Source organism: Bombus vancouverensis, chromosome 12 (genome assembly GCF_051014615.1).
Source record: "Bombus vancouverensis nearcticus chromosome 12, iyBomVanc1_principal, whole genome shotgun sequence".
NCBI lineage: Eukaryota > Metazoa > Arthropoda > Insecta > Hymenoptera > Apidae > Bombus > Bombus vancouverensis.
The window spans coordinates 7,653,176-7,674,335 of record NC_134922.1 but is presented as its reverse complement, the minus strand read 5'-3'; the positions used below and the strand labels follow the sequence as shown (position 1 = coordinate 7,674,335).

General features: G+C 33.2%; 4 protein-coding genes and 1 long non-coding RNA gene across 7 annotated transcripts; 4 read left to right on the top strand and 1 right to left on the bottom strand.

The window, feature by feature from the left end:
* Positions 1 to 38: 38 nt before the first annotated feature.
* Positions 39 to 4,708, top strand: LOC117155091 (uncharacterized). The gene is made up of 4 exons (XR_004463864.2): positions 39 to 2,764; positions 2,908 to 3,168; positions 3,359 to 3,762; positions 4,395 to 4,708. It is a non-coding gene; the product is annotated as an uncharacterized LOC117155091 (long non-coding RNA).
* Positions 4,709 to 11,128: 6,420 nt separating this feature from the next.
* LOC117155088 (thioredoxin, mitochondrial) lies at positions 11,129 to 12,579 on the top strand. 3 transcript variants are annotated; one of them, XM_076623366.1, is made up of 4 exons: positions 11,129 to 11,147; positions 11,868 to 12,000; positions 12,073 to 12,196; positions 12,269 to 12,579. In XM_076623366.1, exons 1-4 carry the CDS (start codon positions 11,144 to 11,146, stop codon positions 12,380 to 12,382), a joined length of 375 nt encoding a protein of 124 aa, XP_076479481.1. In that variant the 5' UTR covers positions 11,129 to 11,143; the 3' UTR covers positions 12,383 to 12,579. The 3 variants fall into 3 exon arrangements, with proteins under 3 accessions (XP_076479481.1, XP_033186551.1, XP_076479482.1); XM_033330660.2 differs by lacking the exon at positions 11,129 to 11,147 and adding an exon at positions 11,598 to 11,727 and having other exon boundaries at positions 11,801 to 12,000; XM_076623367.1 differs by lacking the exon at positions 11,129 to 11,147 and having other exon boundaries at positions 11,681 to 12,000.
* On the bottom strand, positions 12,463 to 16,893 carry LOC117155081 (uncharacterized). The gene is made up of 8 exons (XM_033330647.2): positions 15,898 to 16,893; positions 15,546 to 15,826; positions 15,270 to 15,462; positions 15,089 to 15,203; positions 14,829 to 14,996; positions 13,362 to 13,611; positions 13,102 to 13,279; positions 12,463 to 13,016 (listed from the first exon to the last, which is right to left on the bottom strand). Exons 1-8 carry the CDS (start codon positions 16,690 to 16,692, stop codon positions 12,744 to 12,746), a joined length of 2,253 nt encoding a protein of 750 aa, XP_033186538.1. The 5' UTR covers positions 16,693 to 16,893; the 3' UTR covers positions 12,463 to 12,743.
* Positions 13,772 to 14,811, top strand: LOC117155089 (uncharacterized). Its single transcript, XM_033330661.2, has 2 exons — positions 13,772 to 14,256; positions 14,379 to 14,811. Exons 1-2 carry the CDS (start codon positions 14,189 to 14,191, stop codon positions 14,695 to 14,697), a joined length of 387 nt encoding a protein of 128 aa, XP_033186552.1. The 5' UTR covers positions 13,772 to 14,188; the 3' UTR covers positions 14,698 to 14,811.
* Positions 16,894 to 17,202: 309 nt separating the features above from the next.
* Positions 17,203 to 20,833, top strand: LOC117155080 (thioredoxin domain-containing protein 11). Its single transcript, XM_033330645.2, has 10 exons — positions 17,203 to 17,414; positions 17,657 to 17,867; positions 17,944 to 18,174; positions 18,262 to 18,468; positions 18,585 to 18,782; positions 18,852 to 19,291; positions 19,361 to 19,658; positions 19,721 to 19,951; positions 20,036 to 20,229; positions 20,293 to 20,833. The coding sequence occupies exons 1-10, from the start codon at positions 17,203 to 17,205 to the stop codon at positions 20,789 to 20,791; spliced, it is 2,721 nt and encodes a 906-aa protein (XP_033186536.1). The 3' UTR covers positions 20,792 to 20,833.
* Positions 20,834 to 21,160: the final 327 nt, after the last annotated feature.

The following is a 21,160-nucleotide window of genomic DNA, read 5'->3' as shown; positions in this document are numbered from 1 at the left end:
CTACTTAACCGTGCCGAGGATGCATTGTTAACATTCCTGGTTTGAATCAGTATTCGTCATTGCGAACGTCGTTCGTATTGTACCTTAAGTTAATTTTTTTTATTGATCGAAACAATTAATTGCGTCGCACGTTTACAATGATTCACCAAAATGCTGGTGACAATATTAATTTTTTGCTCGGTATCTATCTGGTTACGAGTCATAAAATCAATTTCATGCACATCATTTCTGATATAGCACAAAATTATGCTTCATATTTGCAGAATCATTATTCTAATTGACCTTTGAAGCTGTATTATCTTTAAAATAGTTGAATCCAATCTACATTTGTTTACGTTATTTATCTTCATCTTGACACTGAAAACAGATCACGTGCTTTTTATACTACACTCGGCGTCAATATCCAGTAAAAAATATTATAAACCATTCTACTTTGAATATATCGAAAAAAATATTTCACAATTAAATTAGGGAAAGAAAGAGAACCATTAGTCTGTTCTTAGAATCTTGTTGAAAATATTATTTCGTCTAATCTATTATTTTCTTCTTTATTTATTCATTCGCAATTTATTGGCCGGTGATTTTCAATCAATGTCCAGCTGGTAATTAAGTTAATACTCTTCTTAGTATCCTACGATAGTTACTGCGTACGTTCATTGTTACGCTAAACGAAAGACGGTTGAGAATAAAATGGTACTCGGCTCAGAGTTGTAAGGCCGGATCCGCTTGAAAAGGAAACGCTGAAAAGGGTGAGCTTAGAAAAGGTTGTTATGCTCTGCTTTATCTTGCCCAGGATGATCCCAAAAAATCGATTCAACGGTTATTTCTTCGAATCGCACCCTTGTACAACTGCGTTGCTCGGAATCCCGTTCGACTTGTTTTTTTTTTTTCTTGGTAAAGGTAGGTCATTTTATCAAAGGGGAACGTGATAAAAAAAAGAAGAGTTGGATATAATTTACAATTCATCGTAAGCAAATGAAGAACAATAATAAAAGAAATTTATACTCCTGTTACAGTGTACTTTACCATCAGTGTTATCTATCTCAAACCAGACGTCAACCGGAAATATTGGTCATAGTGTTAGCATTTCATCGATAGTGTTGCCCAAGTAACCGCATGCAGATCAATTTCCTTGGTGCATGATCCATTGATCTCGATCAAATGGATAATGAATGCATCGGATAACGGTTACGATCAATAACTATCCTACGGTCTAAGACACTTTATCGTCAAATCTTCCAGAGCTCCGAAAATTCCTCCGCAGTTCCTTAGGAAACAGAATCCATCAAGTTAATTATTTCAAATTGATCGAGTTTAATCTACTTCCTAATATTCCACATAAATCCAAAATTTTCTATTCAATGATGTATTCAATGGAAAACATAACGTATTGGACATTTATATATGGTCAGATACTAATTACATTTTCTCTAATACGCCTGAGCAAGAACCATGATTAGAGCTAAAAGAAAATATTCAATCACTGGTGGCTTGATGAAATTGTTAAAAATAGTTGCCATCGGTTACTGGTGTTTGATGGACGGTTTTACGAGTCCATGAATGGGTGATGCGTATCGTATTTTTGAAGGTAAAACGGCACGTGAAAGGAGTAGAATAATAGTTTGGCAATCGTTCAAGTATTTATAAGAATTCATCAAGAACATAGAATTTGTGAACACGTGTACGGCTCGCGACAAGAATCGTCTATCACGAAGCCAATATCTTTCCAACTTATGTTTTATGTTACAAGTATGACGAAGCGGAGAATGATCGGGGAAAGAGGAACGATCGGTTAAACGTTACATCGAGCTAAAATTGTGAATTAAAATTGCGAAGAAATTAGATTCCTGTAATTTCGGGGAAGGAAGACTCTAATCCGTAAGAGAGCAAATACATATTAGAGGAATTTTGAAGGTCACCTGTAACAATGATCCATAGAGAAGAGTTTTATTAAGCGCTAGAACGATGACGAGCGAGGCATAACTGTCGACGAATGATCATGTAATGTGTATAACGTAATGTTATAACAGTAATAAAGTGCGTGTGCACTGGTAGTATATCTGTAATAGGTGTTGGCCATTTCAACATCATGGCCATCCAGATACTTCCAGACGTCCGTAGGATTATTCTTATTCATTGTTTTCATCCGTTATAGAGACTTGAGATGCTTGCCATGTTTCTGCAATTATATAATATACTATATAATTCGTTCCTTATAATTCATTAACGCGAGTCATCACAGGAATGCTATTGATCAGACGTCAGCTTGTTACCGAGGAAAGTTTCACAATCGCAGAATTAAATTATTCTAAGACACTGTTTGACATAAAACGCTTCTAAATATTTTGAATATTCCAAATCTTCCGTATAGCATATCTGATTCGCGTAAACATCGTTGGAATAGGTCATCTTGGATTATTACTGCGAAATATATCATCATCTTGTTTGCATTACATTTCAACATATTTTGATATCATTCACTGTACAGTTTATTTTCTAGGCAACTATCCAAGGTAAACGAAATAATCTTTCACGAGCCACCAGCGAACTAGATATTATTGGCGAGCTCGTTATTTCAACGACGTCGACATGCCCGGTGATCAGTAATTTTTTTCGTTTCATCGTCCATTGATTCCAGGTCGAAACGAGGCTGATAGTACATAACCGCTTTGACGAATATTGCAGAAGACTATTTTTACTTTGATCCTTGAACATTTCTTCGAAGTACTAGCTTAAAAATCAAAGACCAAGAACAATTTCCAAAGTATGTATTATTTACTTGTTACGTTCGCTTTCTGTTTTACGTTTCGAATTTGCATAGCTCGACTTGCTTATTAGTGCCTTAGCGATAACATTATTCTCACTCCACTAAGTATTCTAATGTACAAATATTTGCGAATATTACAGGTATAACCGAACGCGGTCTTACGCGATACTCATTTCAAATTGCAATATTGAAAAGTTAATCAAATGAAGAAATAATGATTGGGAAGAATGAAATGTGTCTCAGGTAACCGGACGTTACATTGGCATGCAGACAACTAGACTAAGAAGAGGGTCAGAATTACAGATTTATGCTAATTGGTAACTTATTAATATTGCTGATATCATTTACTCGCAGTTGACCAGCGGGTACTGCGCCATTTTCAGCGCTTAGAAGCACTTAACGTACGTGTAAGAATGTTACTTTAATTAACGCTCATCCCTTCCCAAGTATTACGTATAATCGAGTTCCTATTTATTAGTTAGCCATTATAATGGCACGTTCGCTGTTTACTTATCAGTTAACGGTTTCTTCGATGAATAGAATTGTCGTTATGAATATTTAATACAGTGAGAAATTCATATCTTTTTTCAGATCGAAATTTTTCCGTTTTCCTGCTTGTGTCAATGATTAGCACATTGCGAAACGATAATTCCTCTTCAAGACATCCGAGGAATCTAAATAACAAGTGAAGACGCGCTAAGAATCGTCGTGTTATTTTCCTTCCGACGTGTTTCACAACGTCTGTCTTCATCTTAGAGTAAATATTGCATCTCTGTAACCTTCGAAAGATGCAAACCACAAAACTTTCGTAGGTCCTTCTCTCGACATCTGTGGCCGTAGTACTTAGATCTTAATCGATGCGTCCGTGAATTTAACGCATGAACCTTTCACCAAAACGTCACGATCTCGTGACCCTTTTGCATCCGTGGTATCCACAGTTACATCAGTTTTCTTTCTTCGTGTACCGGCTCGTGCGAACGTTATAACTCGTTGAGGTACGTAAAATCGATGTTATCATATATCGACTGGTACCAGTCATTACAGAAATATATAAAGTGAATCACTATGAGTCACTTTGTGATGCAACTTTTTCCAATGTTTTTATCGTCTCTCTGGAAGTTGTAAATTAACGTCTCGAGAATATCGATGAGCGTATAGTTAACTTGATGATTTTTATGTAGTGGATACGTGACGAACGTATAGTATTTTACACTGGTATAAGAACAAGTAATAAGAACTTTCTGGAAAATTACCAGATATGATATGTTAATACGTATATCTCGATCGTTGAACAACACCGCAAATTGACTACGCTAATTATCTAGAACCGTGAAGAGATATGCTTAATAGTAAATGTCCGTAGGCTTGAAAATAATATAATCAACGTCCTTGTCGTTCTTTTATGCCGACGCAGTTTTACATCCTCTGTGAAACGTTGGTCGCGTTCGCGGTTGAAAATTCTGTGTCACGGCCCACTTTATACCTTCATTTTTATTATCATTAACTGGCCACACTCGCTTTGTTTTTCCATTGAATCGTAGTGACACGGTGCATCCCACAATTCGTTAATTCCTCTTACTCATTGCTCGTTTCATATCCTCTTTACTCATCTCGTTGCTAATTCCAGGCACGAAATATTCACGGTCACAATCAACTGCAGCCTTCGTCGGGACGAGCTTTCACTTCAAGTTGCATCAATGAAACGATAAGTTTTTTCTGCGAGGATCATAAGAAGGAAATAATAATCACAAGAAGGGAACGTAACAAAAATTCGAACTTGATCTGGTGCATCGACAAACGGTCTTATGCAACGCGCTAGAAATAAAGTTACATGAAAGGTTCGACGCTGTAAATCGTAAACAGCGCAGGTGGCTAATGTAGCGCCATGCATACGAACAGAAGATAAATTGCTCGAGCACAATAAAGATAAATTTTGCTATACGTGATATCGACAAGAAATTATTCGAATCTGTCCATTAGTAACTTGCTGTTAGAATCGACAACCTATCATTTATTTGGACATTTCTTTTCCACCGACGCTTCCACCTTTCGTTCATCGCAAATCGACCGATTCTTTTCCAACTCAACTTGTGACTCTCCCACTGTGTCAAAACTAAAAGTTCGATGAGCTCGAAACGGGACAATTCACCCTCGCTGAGCATCAGATTGCAGTCGTAAATCGTAGGGAAATCTCCCTGTTAAAATCCGCCGACAGAATACCCTTTCCAGTCTATGAAATTTTTATTTCACAATCCTCTTACGCTCTTTCCATAACAATCGTTTTTAACTTGAAATGGAGAACGTACATGATGAAACCATCATAGTCCTATCTTGTCAAGGATCGCTTTAATACTTCTCAGATCAATATCGGTTCCTCAGTCAACCTTCCTGTGCTAACTTTCCGCTGGACGAAGGCGCTACTGCGCCTTATTCCATATTAGAAACACAGGAATCAGATTCCAAGGACGCTGAATAATATTCCACAAACTGTCCAGGTATTGGACCTGATTCTGCCACAGTTAGTATGCAAGCCCATAAACGGGAGAAATGAGAAGTGGCGCTGGAAATAAGTCAGTTCTGATTTAACGATCATAAATGTGCGAACTAGTATATCGGCAAAGGCCGCGCCCTGCGCATCCGTTTCCTAGTGGCCTACTAAAACCAACGTTCTCCTTCTCTCTCTCTTTCTCTCTCTCGTTCTCTTCATGTCTGTACGTCGTGGATGAAAATAACACCATCAAAGCAGGAAGGCAAGCTAGCTGGTTTACGGATTAGAAACGTGAAGAGGGAGGTGGGTCGAAGGAATGATAGCGCTCCTATCAATAAGTCAGGCCAAGGGAAAGGAATATATTCGATTGGAATCGATTGAACTTTGAATGATCAGCTTTTTATCTTTACCTAATGGATATTGTGCGAGCTGTAGGCATCGCGTGTCTATCAGTAGAAGTGATAATCCAAGAATTATACACGTCACGATCGTTTCCAACTCACCAATTTTAATGAAAGAATTGACTTCAATTTATAATCAGTATATATTGTAATTTTTCTTCTTTATGAAACTCAATATTAAATTTTTCACGTTAAAAGATTGAAAACGACGAAGTTAATGTACCTCATAATCGTGCTATACATATAATTATCTAATCGAGTTAAAAGTTCCCTCTTTGACACAAACTTTGCTTTCAGGCTTACACCGGATTACCTTTGATTTTAAGCAGTCAAAACCGTGAAATCGTTGGTCAGTGATTTTCACTAGGGCAACGATTCGTACTGAACTGAAAGTAATACGCTGGAATTGTGCTTCCGGAGTTTTCAAGCTGCTGAGCTTTTCAAATGTCTTCCAAGTATCGACCGGAGGCTGGCAGACCTGTTCGAGTTCGCGTCGATTTTATTCTGTATCATAGGTGGGTAATTTCATTAGTTTAAAAAAGATGAAAGGACAAGGTAAGGTCCGTCGCAAACATTATAGAATTTACAGCGATGAAAATATGTCGACGTGTAGCGATTGCTCGATCACGCGAGGCATATCATCAATGAAAGCTACATTTCTTATATCCTTATAAAGGTCTTATAATTTATAATTACAACCTATGGCTATAATATCTTAAGATAATAAAAATATGAACATTATAGACTTTATTAGAAGAATACTTGGACTTTTCGACTAAATTGATATATATTCCCACTGTTAAAGTTTTGATTCTACGGCCAGAAGAAGAGCGCTGAACATATCTCCCACATTCCCAGTGGATGCTAATTTAGGTCGTGGTGTCACACATCCCGAAAAGTGAAGCGAAGGTTTCGCAGTAATGCTGTTAGCGCGAGCGTTACGAAAAATTAGCACAATGACGATGCAGGCAACATGTGATAAAGAGTTTCATGGCATTCGATTCGCAATTGTTATTCCCATGGATCATGAAGGGTACGTCTAAACGAGATTAGAAAAGAAGAAAGCAAAACTAGGACGTTGGATGCCTTCGGGTAGCATCGTTTTCACTTGCAATTCAACTCATTTTGCACTCAATTAGCGATCACGAGTATTAACTCTCTGTATGGAAGTTCTTCACAGATGGTTATGTTCTAAATCATCTTTAATTTACTGTGAACAGATCAGGAGATCTCTCGGGTTTTTTTTCTCAGTGTCTTATAAAACTTAAAGTTATATGTAGCTTTGTACAGTATTATTATTTTATCCTTGAAGGAAGTTGATTATCGAAACGTTTGTTTCTCCGTCATGTAACAAAAATACTAGTCGAGAATTACCAACCAGTTAGCTGGTGATAATACGATAAACGAGCACGTCTGCAAACATTGGACGTGTTAACTCCCCGATTGGATCATTACCGCTTCGAAGCCCAAAGCGGGAGAAATGTTTCGACGCTTCCAGAGATTTTTACGCTCCATCGGGGAACGCAGACCGTTTAATTAAATTGAGCGACGTTTCGTGGGAGACTACGTAATCCACGGGAAATATTCAATGAACTCCAATGTCGGGACAGCTCGGTGGCCCTGATTAACAGCAAACGAATAAAGAAATCTTAGTAGTTAATTTCATTTCTTCAGAATCGAACGGTGTTCCAATTTAGAATTCATCCCAGGAGAACGTATTTTGATAAACGAAATTGTCAACGAAATGGAATAAAATCTTAGTGACTGTAATAGAATATTTATCATTTGGACATTGTATTAACTTAAAGTTGACAGAAGGTTCAACGAAGTTGAAATCAACGTACCTATTAATCAAGATAACTTAATGAAAGAGTAGGAAATTGAAATACTTGGTACGTAAGGGAGTCTACATAGTACCCAAAACACATTTTCTGGGGAGTAGTGGGTCACCTATTCTAGTCAGCATGCTGTCGGTCAGATGAAATCGTAAATCGACGGTTACCATAACGACCAACGGTTCTCCCTTTATTTTCCTACCCCAATGTCATAGTATTCTGACTAGATCCCCTGGCCCCTCTATTCTCTGCGATTACAAACTCAGCTCCTCCATTCAAAACCCCCGGCGTTCTATTTCTTTTTTCAGAGTTTTCTATCCTGCCTACTGCTCCTGGCAATTCAGCAATAGATTTAATTTCAATCGAGTGACGAGGAAAACGTACCAACGTCGAATGAACTGGTAATAATATTTCAATCCATATTCGTAACTGATTTCATCCCCAAAAACCCATTTTCAACCCTCGATTACCGGAACAAGATGAAAGGTATGGTAGTTTATTTGAAATAATGAACTTTCAAGGGAATCATTGACGGCTGTAATAAGCGCAGTAATTTCTTTCCTATTTATTTCACAAGCATTGTTTTTAAACTTTCCATATATATATATTCCATAAAGAAATAATTGCTGAATGTATTAAAAGCCTCAGGTATTTAACTTAAGATAATACTATTATTATACGTCCATATTATCCTATTTTATATTTATTATATTTTTTTATTATACAGAGAATTACTCACAAAATTATGGCACTCTTCCAGGAATATCACCCGAAAGTCGCCGACACAAAATTACGCATGAATATCGAGAATTTTAGATATCAAACAAAATAGAAACAAGAACGCAGAAAAATCCTCTCATAGCCTTGCTTTGCGTGAGTGCATTTTAAAGGAGGTCGCTCTACCATGATATAGTGTATTTTCGCTGCAGCAGTCGTTGCGGCGTCGTTGCTGTATAAGGGAACAGCTTGGTGCTTTTACGCAATAAGTAGACACACGAACGTGTTGTTTCTTGGCGAGATAATACGTGTGTTGTTGGTTGCAAGAAAAAATTTCTACGATTAAAAACATCAACATGGTCACGTAGAAAAATGGTCCGGTGACCAAGGTAGCCAAGACCTTGAAGACTAAAGCTGACTAGTTTGCTTCAAAGAAACCATCTGTCTTGAATGTAATGGTTCACGTCATATCTCAACGATGCTCTATCTTGCGCAACATCCTTCATTTTAAACCTACAAAGTTACATCGAGTAAATTCTAACATCTTCTCCTCCTCCTTATTTCATTTTCATCGCTGACTTATTTGGAAATCGTATCAACAGGTTTTGGTAAGGATCCAGAATTTATTAACCGTATGAAAAATCCAGTGATTTCATGCGAGAAACTTTCATTTTTATTATCATACGCATCGTTGCGCTATAAAGATGTGGCTGATGAAACATCGTGTTTATTGAAATTAATAACGAGGCAATTGAAAGTGTGTCGCGACTTTGTTTCGACGTGAAAGGAGGGAACGATTGTCTGCTTCTTGTCGTGTCGTGCTGATCCATGAATAGAGGCTTTCCCATGGAGAAAATCTATTATTTTCATAAGTACGCCCTCTCAGAACGCGCGAAGAAACGGATTACGTAATGTATTTTCATTTTACGTAACGACCATTACAAAACTGTAAGCAATGAGTCATCTTCCAGTCAAAGTCAGAGATCAGTCTGATCTAGTTTCTCCTGTCGGGTATGTATCGCAAAGGAGCAAAGTACGATCTCTTGTAAATCTAAACAGTAGTAATTTTCATCAGTACTTAAGTAAAATGTCTTATAATTTAATTTACAGGTTTATGTCCTTGTTTTGTCTTTTCTATTGTTTCAAACGGCCCTTTCTATGAATCCTTATTGTTGAAATCCTTTCTTTGGTATCTCTGTACTCCTTTATCATTCTTGCAACTCCTTTTCAAGTATTCTTACTATTTCTTTATTACTGGAATTCCTGTTTTTATATCTTGCATTTTTGTATTGCTGAAACTCCTTTTCCTTGATCGTTAATATTTTATTTCTTATTCGCATTACTTATTATGATATTCCACTGGTATTTCATTATTATTCCATACTGCTTTTTTTGTTACTACAATTTCTCATTTCCTGCAACGGTTCTCTTGTTACTAAAAAATCCTCCTAGCAATTTCTCCCATCGAAGTCTTCTACGATTCTTTCCTCTTTGGCTCATTATGCAAATTTTAAGCTTCAATTTCGTCGTGGTGGAATACATATATATCAAGAAGGCATCGCCAAACACTGTACTCGGAAAGAGTTGCGAATCAGAACAGAGCTTCCAGAAATGTCCACAGTCCTCAAATGATCGTCATTTATAAATATTGAGAAAGCAACTCCTATTGATCACAACAAAGAAGCTCCATTTCTTTACATGGTACGCTATTTTCTTATTCTTAATAGAATAGCAAATGTTCAGACAATTTTAATGATCTTCAGTACAGAGTAATTCAAAGTGTACAATAAGGAACCGAAATCTCAATTAGAACTGTATAAAGTGTAATTTAGCCTTGATTCAATCGCTATTCAAAAACATTGAAGAATATGTTGCGAATCGACCCTGAGTGTCATGATATCAATCGGTGCCGCCACATAATGCTTTAATTTAGGACCATGCTATACAGTAGAAGCTTTTGCACCTAGCATTCGTGCTCATTACATCACTCTAGGCGTGAAAATCAATAATTAAGTCAATGCTTCTTTCATCAGGTGAAAACACAGGATATCTCCTAATTTATTCGTATTGTATCATTAGTCGGGAATACAATAGTAATGAATAGAAAACATTTAATGTTATTGGACAAGGTGAACGATCATCAATATTGCAAACTAATTACTTTGACAATCGTCATGTGTGAAAATAAGCTGGAAAAATGGATTCCTCTGATATTCGTAGAAGAATCGTAGCATTCGGAAAAGGAAACTTCGGAGGATATATTATTATTCAAATTCTACTCATAATATAAACTTCTAGGAAGTCTTCAGTGAAGGCTGTACTGATAGTCATCAGCAGTATTTTTTCCATAGATGTATTAAAATGAATTTTTAAATTCGTAAACGTAAAATCTAAAAAATTGTAAATAATCAGTAAAGAAGTCATGGCTGTCGACTCTGTCGATAATAGACAATACAGTAGAGTAAACTCTTCCAATTGAATAATTTTAGTCCACTTCATAGAAGGAATTTAGTCATTAGATGTTTCAGTGTCATAACGTATGCTTAAAGGATTAGGACATGACCGAGGTCCAAACGTTCGAGGCCGCAAAACGAGAGTAGGTCATTGGCAAAATGACTCGCCAGTTCAAGATACCAAGATCAACGAATTAAATGGTCAGCGGTTAAATAAAGGATCTAATAGCATGGACAATTTCTTTAGGAAAGTATTAATGAATAAAATAAAATAAAATAATATATTGACGATGGCAAAATTTATAACAAATTGATTCATTATTTATCTCGTGGCTATATCTTCTACACATTCAAAGGTGAAGAAACAATATTAGACGAAATGAGAACTCTCTCAATAAATGATTTCTAAGATAGGGTTCCCAAAGCTTTATCCTCGATCAAAGTCATGGCTACAACACAAGTATTTTACATCGCTTTTCCACATGGGTAGGTATTTATAAAATAAATTGATCTTAATCCTTGAAAAGTTGTGATGTGAAAATTATAATTTGATTACTCCATCAAATTCAATTATAAATAATCAGATAGAATTTAAACAATTTATACAGTGTTTTAACTGTATGAAAACGCTTGTTAGAACAATCTTACACTGTTTTGAAAAATGCATGTAATAAAAAGATCATCGGTATTTGTTTAAATAGGATTCTCTATTCTTTTTATACACCAATCAATTCGTTTTTTCTATTTTTTATTTTCTTTAGTGATTCTTTATAAGGATAAACACATATAAATATTATTTTCAATCGTTTAATTATGTTTATATTTAAAAGTTATATAATTTGTATCATTATTAAATATACACAGTTCTATGAAATAACAAACATGTACAGCGTAAATCTGTATTTATTGTTTACCGAATGAAAAGTTCTCAGCTGATTCGACGAAAATGAAATCTATACAAACGACACCACGTGGAGAATTTATTTTTACGTTGTTGGTTATTTTATACCTAACCTCATTCAATCCCAATCAACAGTACGGTACAATCTTCCGAACAAGAGTTTAGGTTAGAACTGATCAAATCGTTATTACGTTTTAGAATTTATTCGTAGTTACTACACATCTGCTACACGTCGTAGGTTATTCTATATCAACGAAACATTAAAATGTTCCGAACTGGATTGAGAACTGTACGTATTGCTCTAGGAACAAGAGCCTTTGCAAATGCACCGGCTCAAGAACAATCGATTTCAACTGCTTTCAAAGTTCAAGATCCAAAAGATTTCAACGATCGCGTTAAAAACTCCAAAGTGCCTGTGATCGTTGATTTTTTCGCAACGTATGTAAAAATTGGACTGTCATAATGATTTTAATGATAAATTTATCATAATGAATTTAATTTGATTTATAGATGGTGCAATCCATGTCGTATGCTCACTCCTCGTATAGAATCGGTAATCGCAGAGAAACAAGGAAAAGTTTTACTGGCAAAGGTTGATATCGACGAGAATAGCGATCTTGCCTTAGATTACGAGGTTATTTCTTATTTTTGTAAATTTGTTACCTATCTTGAAATAATGAAAATAATAGAAATTTTATATATGTAGGTTGGCTCTGTTCCAGTCTTGATCGCAATGAAGGATGGAAAAGTTTTAGACAGAATTGTTGGTCTCCAGGATGTAGATAAACTTAAACAATTTGTAGATAAGTATTCAGAATAATGTAATCTAGTTTAACTGTAATTTTGTTGGAGTAACCTTATGGTTACTAAAGTACTTGTATAATATTGTATGGTAATAAGTGTATAATACAGTATAACTTTTTATTTATATATATCTCCAGAATAAACCAATTGTAAGCTTCTCATATATATATGTGAAATAAATTGTTTTTAATATAATAAACAGATAAAATTTAATTGTTTAATTATTTACAAAAATTTGATATATCTATTTCGTGAATAAAGAAACAAATAGTTGGGATAATGTATAAAAAAAAATGTAAAATAAATTTCAAAATGTAAAATAAATTTCACTAAAAGTATGAACTAGTTGATAGGTTTTAAGTATAACTTCAGATTATTTAGGTTTCGGTAGGTAAAGCTTGTAGAAGTTTTCTTGCCCTTTGATAAGCAACAGATTCTACCTCGTCTTTATTTCGTTCATTTTCTACTTTCCTTACAACATCCAAGCCTTTCCTTAAAAGTAGTTCTCGAGCCATTCCTTTACATCCTTCAAAATATTCTAAAACTATTGGAAAAATGTCATCTGGAATATAAGCTTCATCTAGCAAATTGTCAATTAACCAAATTTGTCTTATCTTTTCAAACTTCCATTCACTTCGTGCATATTTCCACTATAAATGAAGTTATTATAGGTAGAATTAAAAATTGTTTCATTTTGAATATTACCATTTTAAAAAATGACATCATAAAAGAAACCTTTGAAACATAATTAAGTCCTTTCGTCATTGCTTCAATTCTACTGGCCATCCTTTTTTTATCCTTTCTTTGCTCAACTTTTTGTTTTTTTAATTGTCTTCTAGAAGGCTGTCTTGGAGTTTTCGAGTTATTTTTATAAATTTCTTCTGTATCATTTAAACCATTTGTTGTATCTATACTATTGACAAAGCAATTTTCATATATATAATTTAATATAAAAAATAATTAAAATCTAAATATGAATATATAGTAATTTTTACTTTGCTTTCTTGTTTGGTGATGATTCTTCATCGCTCTTCGTGTCTTCTACATCCTGATTCTCTTTTATCTCAGTATAGACATTCTCCTCTTTGTCATCTTTAATTATATTTTCATCAATGTTATCATTAATGTTGTTTCTTCTTTTTTTAGTTTGTCTTTTACGTTTCATGTTCCGCTTATTCACGTTTTCCACTTGATTAGTATCACATGCAGAGGTATCAACATTGTTATCTATTTTATCTGTAATTTCTGTAAATGATAAATTCAAAATCTATAAACTCGCGTTATACAGAATCTTGAATAAAATTCATGTCACAATTATGTATATAGGAACATGAATAAAATTTATTAAATATCCACCTCCCGATTTATAGTTTTTTTTCATTCGTTTTCCCGATTTTGAACTTATAACCTTAAATTTTGACGTATTTTCCAATCCCATCGTATAAATCACTTCAGTGTTCTATGCATGAATATAATTCTGAATCTATAAAGTTGCAACATTTAAAGTACTGATAATATTTTTGTAGCTGATACTAAATAAAAATTAAGCAACAAATATACGAAAATAACTGTTTCTACAGTTAGTTATCGTTGAACATGTGTATGGACTATGGACACGTCTGTTCATAGCATTAAACAATATTGAACGATAAAAGGACATCGAAAGTACAAATGTCTATAAATATCTAAGTGATATTTATTATTTACAAAATAAAACGTAAAGAAAGAGAAATAACACCAAATATAATATATATATATAATATTTGGTAAAATTAATACGTGAATTTCCAAATTAGACGTTGAGCAATTCTTATTTGTAAGAATGATGCATTTAAAATTAATAAAAAATGTTTTACATCTTAAAAGTAGCAAATCATTCTTAGAGAACAGGTATATTTGAATACATGATACTCTCTTTTCTTGTATTAAATCTTTAAATTATTCGTATTAAAAAAGAGGTTAGGTTCTTTAAGTATTTTGAAACTATGATAAAAAGTGACATATTGTTTTAGGCAATCTTTTCTTCAAATGTGTTCCACCTTACAATATAGTATCAATTCAAAGAAAACAGATGAAGATGACGATGATTATGACAAGCCTTATAAATACTCAACATCTAAAGCAGCAACATATCCTGCTAGACATACAATTGAAGGTAGAAGTCGACCAAATTATGAAGGTCTAATTATAGGCTTAAGCCTAGCTGCCTTTTCCATATACTTTGGTATCTTGAGGGAAGAAAATGATATTGATGAAGCTATGATCAAAAATATTGACCCAGCAATTGTTGAACAAATATATGGAAAACAAAAGGAAAAGTATAAAGCATGAAATTGAATAATCTAATGGAATCTAATTTAGTTAACAATGTTTATTTTAGAATTAAGTAAGATATATACACATGTAAGTTCTTTGTTCAATAAAGCTATAAATAGGAATCTATAATGGATAGAGTAATTCACCCCATATTATATTGTTTATTATCTTATTCCATTCTATGGGTGGATGACGATTAATTGTGTCTGGTATACATTTGTCCCATGTATAATGCCATGATGCTACTACCATTGTCATTATTAATATTATTGGACCTTCTGTTCTATTTGAATATACTTTAATATTAACAATACCTAGAACATACAAATCGTGTAATTTGTAAGTAATCCAATAAATTGACAGCATTTGCAATTAGTTGACAATTGATTAAAAGTATTTCACTTACTGCATGTGCTATAAGAATGAAATAACCACTTAAAAAATGTATATACAGGCATAACTTGAAGATAAAACTTCATTCTTGTCAACAAACCTCCAAAGCTGATTAGTGCTAATCTGAGCTGTAAAATGAACTTATGAATTTTTCAACCATAATCATAATCACAGTTTAATTATTTATAAGGTACCATGGTAAAAACTACATAATAAACCCAAGTTGTTGGCATGAGGAACAGTAGAATAGTAAACAATAGAGTTCCTACAAACAGTTGATCAGGTTGATATTGGCAAGAATCAATTCTTTCTCTCAATGGATTCTTCTTTTTACCCAAAAATAGTCGAAACAAAGCAGTAATACCCTTTAATTGAATATTGAAAAGCCTGATAAAAAATTGAATTATTATTCAGTTTGCATTTTTGCAGTTTCTATAACTTATATATTTAATAACTTATATATTTAGTACCTTGCAGCATATACATAGATACAATAAGCATGAAAACTGACAAGTGCTAGAAGATCAGCTGCTATTGCTATTTGAAATGTAATACCAAGCTTCCCAAATAATACCAATACTTCGAATGTAAAATCCATTACAGGTTTCATAAATATTAAGAATGTCCACCACATATGTATGTGGTATAGAAAAAATTTCCCAAGCATATTGTTTAAGGCATGATTTAATTTTAAACCAGCGGGTACACCCATTAGCCAGTTAATTAAATCCTTCAAAAATGTGACAGCCTTCTGTAAAATACTCATACGTTAAAATATTACCATTAATTTAATATTATTTTCAATGTATATTTTAAAATTACCTCTGCATTATCCAAAAGTATCTGAGATGGAGATATGTACTCAAAGTAATGCAATAATAACTGTAATATTGAAATTCCCAATAACATATCTATTATTAATGCAAAAACATAATTACCAGTTTTCAAATTAAATTTTTTGTTCTTTATTACAGTGATTAACATCCATTTGACATTCTCCAACCATCCATTAACATGCAAACCAAGAAAAGAATATTTTAAAACTGGTAATAACTTGTTGGTTATTTTAGCAAGAAAAAGGACTGGATAAAAGTATAAGAACATATGATACACAAGTAGTGTTTCTTTTACATAAGTACATTTTCCTTTCTTCTGTATTTCTCTCTCAATTTGCTTGTTTTGTATGATTTTCATTAACTCATAAAAGTGGTCTCCAGATACTGCTTTTTGAGCAAATAATTCTGTTTCTCTAAATGCTGATTGATCATATACTATAATGGCTGTATGACAGTGTAGAGTAGAAATTTTTTTATTGTTCACAATAATACCTTTCAGACTGTAGTCATAAATATCACACTTAGAGTAAAATGTAGAATTCAAGCATATATTAATCCAGTCTAAATATTTTTTATCTACATATCCTCTTTTGTGTTCGCTGCCAGAATAATATCCAATTATACTGGCACATTTCATTGTTTCTAAATTATCTACCTTACATACACCAATGACATAAAATTTTTTTACTCCTGTATTATCATCATACACTATTTTACCAAACATGTATCCAGGTTTTTCCTTGTAAAGCCTGTTTGGTAAAAAAATTAATAAACTTTTCATTGTAATTTTTCCTGTAATTTTTCATTAGTATAAAATACAATCACATAATGAAAACATTGTATTTATATATTGCTCCTTATCTGGACATAAATTCTCGTAAAAAGCATTAAACATCATAGAACACTTCTAATTTTTCAAAGCTCTATTTTCACTTTTCAAATATATTTATTTATAATATATACATATATTTAATATCAGTTAATCTTCCATAATACTTATTGCTTTCGATAGATACGAGAGAATATCGCAAACAACCCCTTCAATTTTAGTTGAAACAAACTATATGAATATTAAATCTTGTTCGTGCATTGATATGTTGACAAGCGCTCAGCTGTTTCCGGTTTGCAAAAATACAGATGGCTCGATCGAAATCCGTGAAACCCCGGCTAATTAGTTTTAATTAAATAAACAATGGTTGGACTGACAGTACTGGAGTAAACAACGAGTGTGTGATGAGGCTTTAACGCACGATATTCTCCTCCCTTTAATTTCCTTTTGGTTTAACGGATAATGTTGAAAGAAGAAGTTGAAACAAGCACGCCGAGAAATGGTGATAACTCGCACACGACTATACCAGATTCAAAAAGTAACGACGTGGCCAAAGAGTCGCATCAGAAGGTCGTGATAAAAGAGAGACTAACCAGCAAGATGTTCTCATACGCTAGAAAAATTATTCATTTTTTCCTTGCAATTATCTTGACCTTAGCTGCACTCCATAGTTCGTAAGTTTTAGGTTATAACGATTTTCTAGTTAAAAATTCATTAACTTTAGTGTGATACTGTTATCTCACTTTAAACATGGTTTTATATTTTGGTACTGTGCAATAGATACTTCGTAACTTGAAAGTATGGTATCAATACTGTACGAATACAGTAGCAACAAGTCATGCTTGTTTTTATCTGATAGTATTATATGTGTTATTATTGTATATGTTGTATTATATGGCGATTATTTTCATTGCAGTGCTCCGAAGGTATCAAAGCCTCCATTAGCTAAACCATTTTTTAATCAAAGTTCAATTGTCTTAGATTTTTATAAAGGACATTTAAGCGCTATGATAGAGAGGGTGACAGAAGCAGATTTTAGTTTTGTTATGTATTATGCTCCATGGGATGCAGAAAGCCAAGCTGTGCGTCAAGAATTTGAAATAGTTGCTCAATATTATCATTCACAGGTATCAAATATGTGTATATAATTAATTATTTTATAATCATAAAATAATAAGACTAAGATATTTTTGTGATCCCCAGATATTTTTTGCTGCTATTAATTGCTGGCATCCAAACTCAGAATGTAGAGCTCAGTATAACAAAGTACAAATCTACCCAGTACTGATGCTTTATCCTTCAAGGGATTCTGGTATAGAATACAGAGGTATACGTACATGGTCATATATGATAAAATTTCTTAATACAATTATGAATCCAATTGTTAGGATAACACATAAAGAACAATTAACAGATTTACGTGTGAATTATAATGTAAGTATAAATAAATAATTTACATGTTGGATCTTAGTGTACATAGTTATTTATAAAACAGTGAGTTATTTGTTACTGTAATTGCAGGCTGTGGTAGTAGGTTATTTTAATTTTACTCGGTTAGATAAAACTCCTGGCTACAAAGAATTTTATAAAGCTGCTATAAGAACATTGGAAGAGGACCCTAATAGAGAATTGGCTTTTGCTGTTGTGACTAGTGCTTTATCTAGTGAAACGGAATATAATATCTACAAATTTCCATCTGCAAATTTATTTATGTGGAGCAAGTCTCTAGTAAGTACATGAAAAAAGTTTTTATATTTGGGCAGTGGTAAATACATTGGATACATAAAGTAGAAACATTTGCATATATAACACGATTAAATGAGTTTGAGAATTCAAATGTATAGAGGTATCCAGAAGACTCTGAATGGACTTCCGAAAACATATTAAATTGGATTAGCAGTTCTATTCATCAACCAGTTCTATGGTTGCAACCTCCTGGAGTAAAAGCATTAACATTAGCACCATATTTAAAGAAAGGGCCTGTACTTTTTCTTTTCACACCTCGTAATCCTTTGCATCCTGAAAATTACAATTTCAATCTAGTATGTAGCATTGTAAACCTAATCGCGGTATTCAAAGGATATCTAATAAGAATTACATTAATCTTTTAGATCAGAGAAATTGGACTCCAGTACTATAATTGTGCAGATAATGTCTTACCTAAGGAGATAATTCAGCGTCTCAGTTTCAAGCGTCGCAATGCTATTGCGAGGCATTCGGAGCGAAATACATTTTGTGCAAAACTTTTGAAGGAAACCAAAAATCAAACAAACGATTTCACTACCAGCATCTCGATTCAAAAATGGATTAACGATAGTTGCTGTGTCAATGTTGTAATGAACAAATGTTCTTTATGTAAAAAGAACATATTAAATAATGCAAAAAGAGAAATGCCTGTCTGTAAACTTCATACTAATAAATTTTATCCCGTCTGTAAAGGTGCAGATATTTTCAAAGTTCCAGCTGTACATAATCCACAGCAGACATATGAAATCTGTTGTAACGAAGATCCTACTACAATAAAATACGAAGACAACCTTAAATCCAGGAGGTATGAAAGGAATTGTTTCTGTACTTCCTTTATTAGTTAATATTTTTATTTTGTTATTAAAAAATACAGAACATCGGCGTCTTCTGCAAATGAAGAGGATGTACGATCTGCAGACGTAGTAAAACAAGCATATTTAAAATCTGAATGTAAAAGATGGATAACAGGAAACAGATATCATCAACCTGTATTTCCACGAGATAATCTTGAACATCCGAATATAAATTTAACAAAGTCAGTGTGTAAAATTAACAAAACCTTGACATTAATAGCGATCGATAGTTTACATTATTTTTACTTCGCGGAAGGCCTGGGCATAGACCTTTTAAGTAGGAAGGATAAGACCGCTGTTGTGATATTAGATGTTGCTGTAAGTATTTGAATGTATTTTTATATTTTCACATATATTTAATTCGTAATTTTCTTTTTTAGCATGAGAGTCAATATGTCATGCAGGAGGATTTTAGTCGATATACACTTATACAATTTATAAATAATTATACCCAAGGCTTTTTACAACGCACATTACGTTCTAATAATTCAAGACGTTTTGTGCAAAAATTTAAGACTAAAGTTAGTTGCAAAACAAAGGACGTAAAAAGTGTGTGCGTACCAGAATTGACAACTGAAACTTTCTTAGATACTATTTTAGATCCAACAAAGGTAAATTGGGAAGAGTAATGAACATATTATAATGTTATAAGATAATGCCATAAAGAAAATATTAAATTTAATGATCTTTTTTAGGATGTGGTCGTAATGTACCACTCTCCTTATTGTGCATTTTGTAGCGCAATATTTTATGTGTACTTAACAGTAGCTCATTATTTACGCGAAATGGATCATCTTTTATTTGTAAAAGTAGATGGTGATAATAATGATTTACCATGGGAATATAATATGAATCGATTCCCATCTATTCTTTTTTTCCCTGCCGAAAGGTAATTATAATGGATCATTCGTGATTGTATTCTATAACAGTTCTCTAGTCTTCTTCGTTACAGAAAAGAGGATAGCACGGTGTATCCGTTTTCTCTGTCAGTTACAATACCGAATCTTGTGAATTTTATCTTAGCGAATTTGGATGGGGATTCGCATGTTGAAGCGCTTGTAAATATTTGTCAGTCTGGAGCCGGTATAGTTCCAGATGTGTGCATCGCTCGAACTCGTTGGCTGTGTCTAGATATTATTCAACAACTGCTTCGAGATTATCGAAAATTAATAAGACATATTACTCTATTAGGGAGATTAAGTGCTAGAAATAAAAGAAAAGTCATTTTACTGAAGTTGGCACACATTAAAGATATACACTTAATATTAGGTTCTACTATCGATCTCAAAGAAGATCAACACAAAGTAAAGCTTATCAGACAAAAATATAGGAGATATTATAAAAATATTAGGTCACTTGAGTTAGATAGCAAAGTAAATAGTACTCAAGTGGAAGAGTTACATCAGGAACAAAATGTTCTTGAAAGGAGAATGATTAAAAGTGAATTGTGATATCGATTTACAGATAGATATATTGCAATGAATGTTATTTTACTTAAGTCCTTTTATGAATTTGTACTAAATGTACAGTATATACCTCACAAATCATTTTATGTTATGAATGTAAAATATGTCCAACTGAATTATATATGTCGCGCGCAAATGAGTATCACAACTTATTTAAATATCTTTGCATTGTTTTTATGGATTTGTTTTAGAAAAATATTTCTTTATTACTTTGAAACAAAACATTCCCTACTGAATGTTGCAAAAAATTGTGTATACAATTTTTTTCATACACTTGTAAAAAATGTATATTCATAATTTGTTATTTAAACTTTTGTAACAATTTTGCAAGGAAAGATATTTGTAACTGTCGTC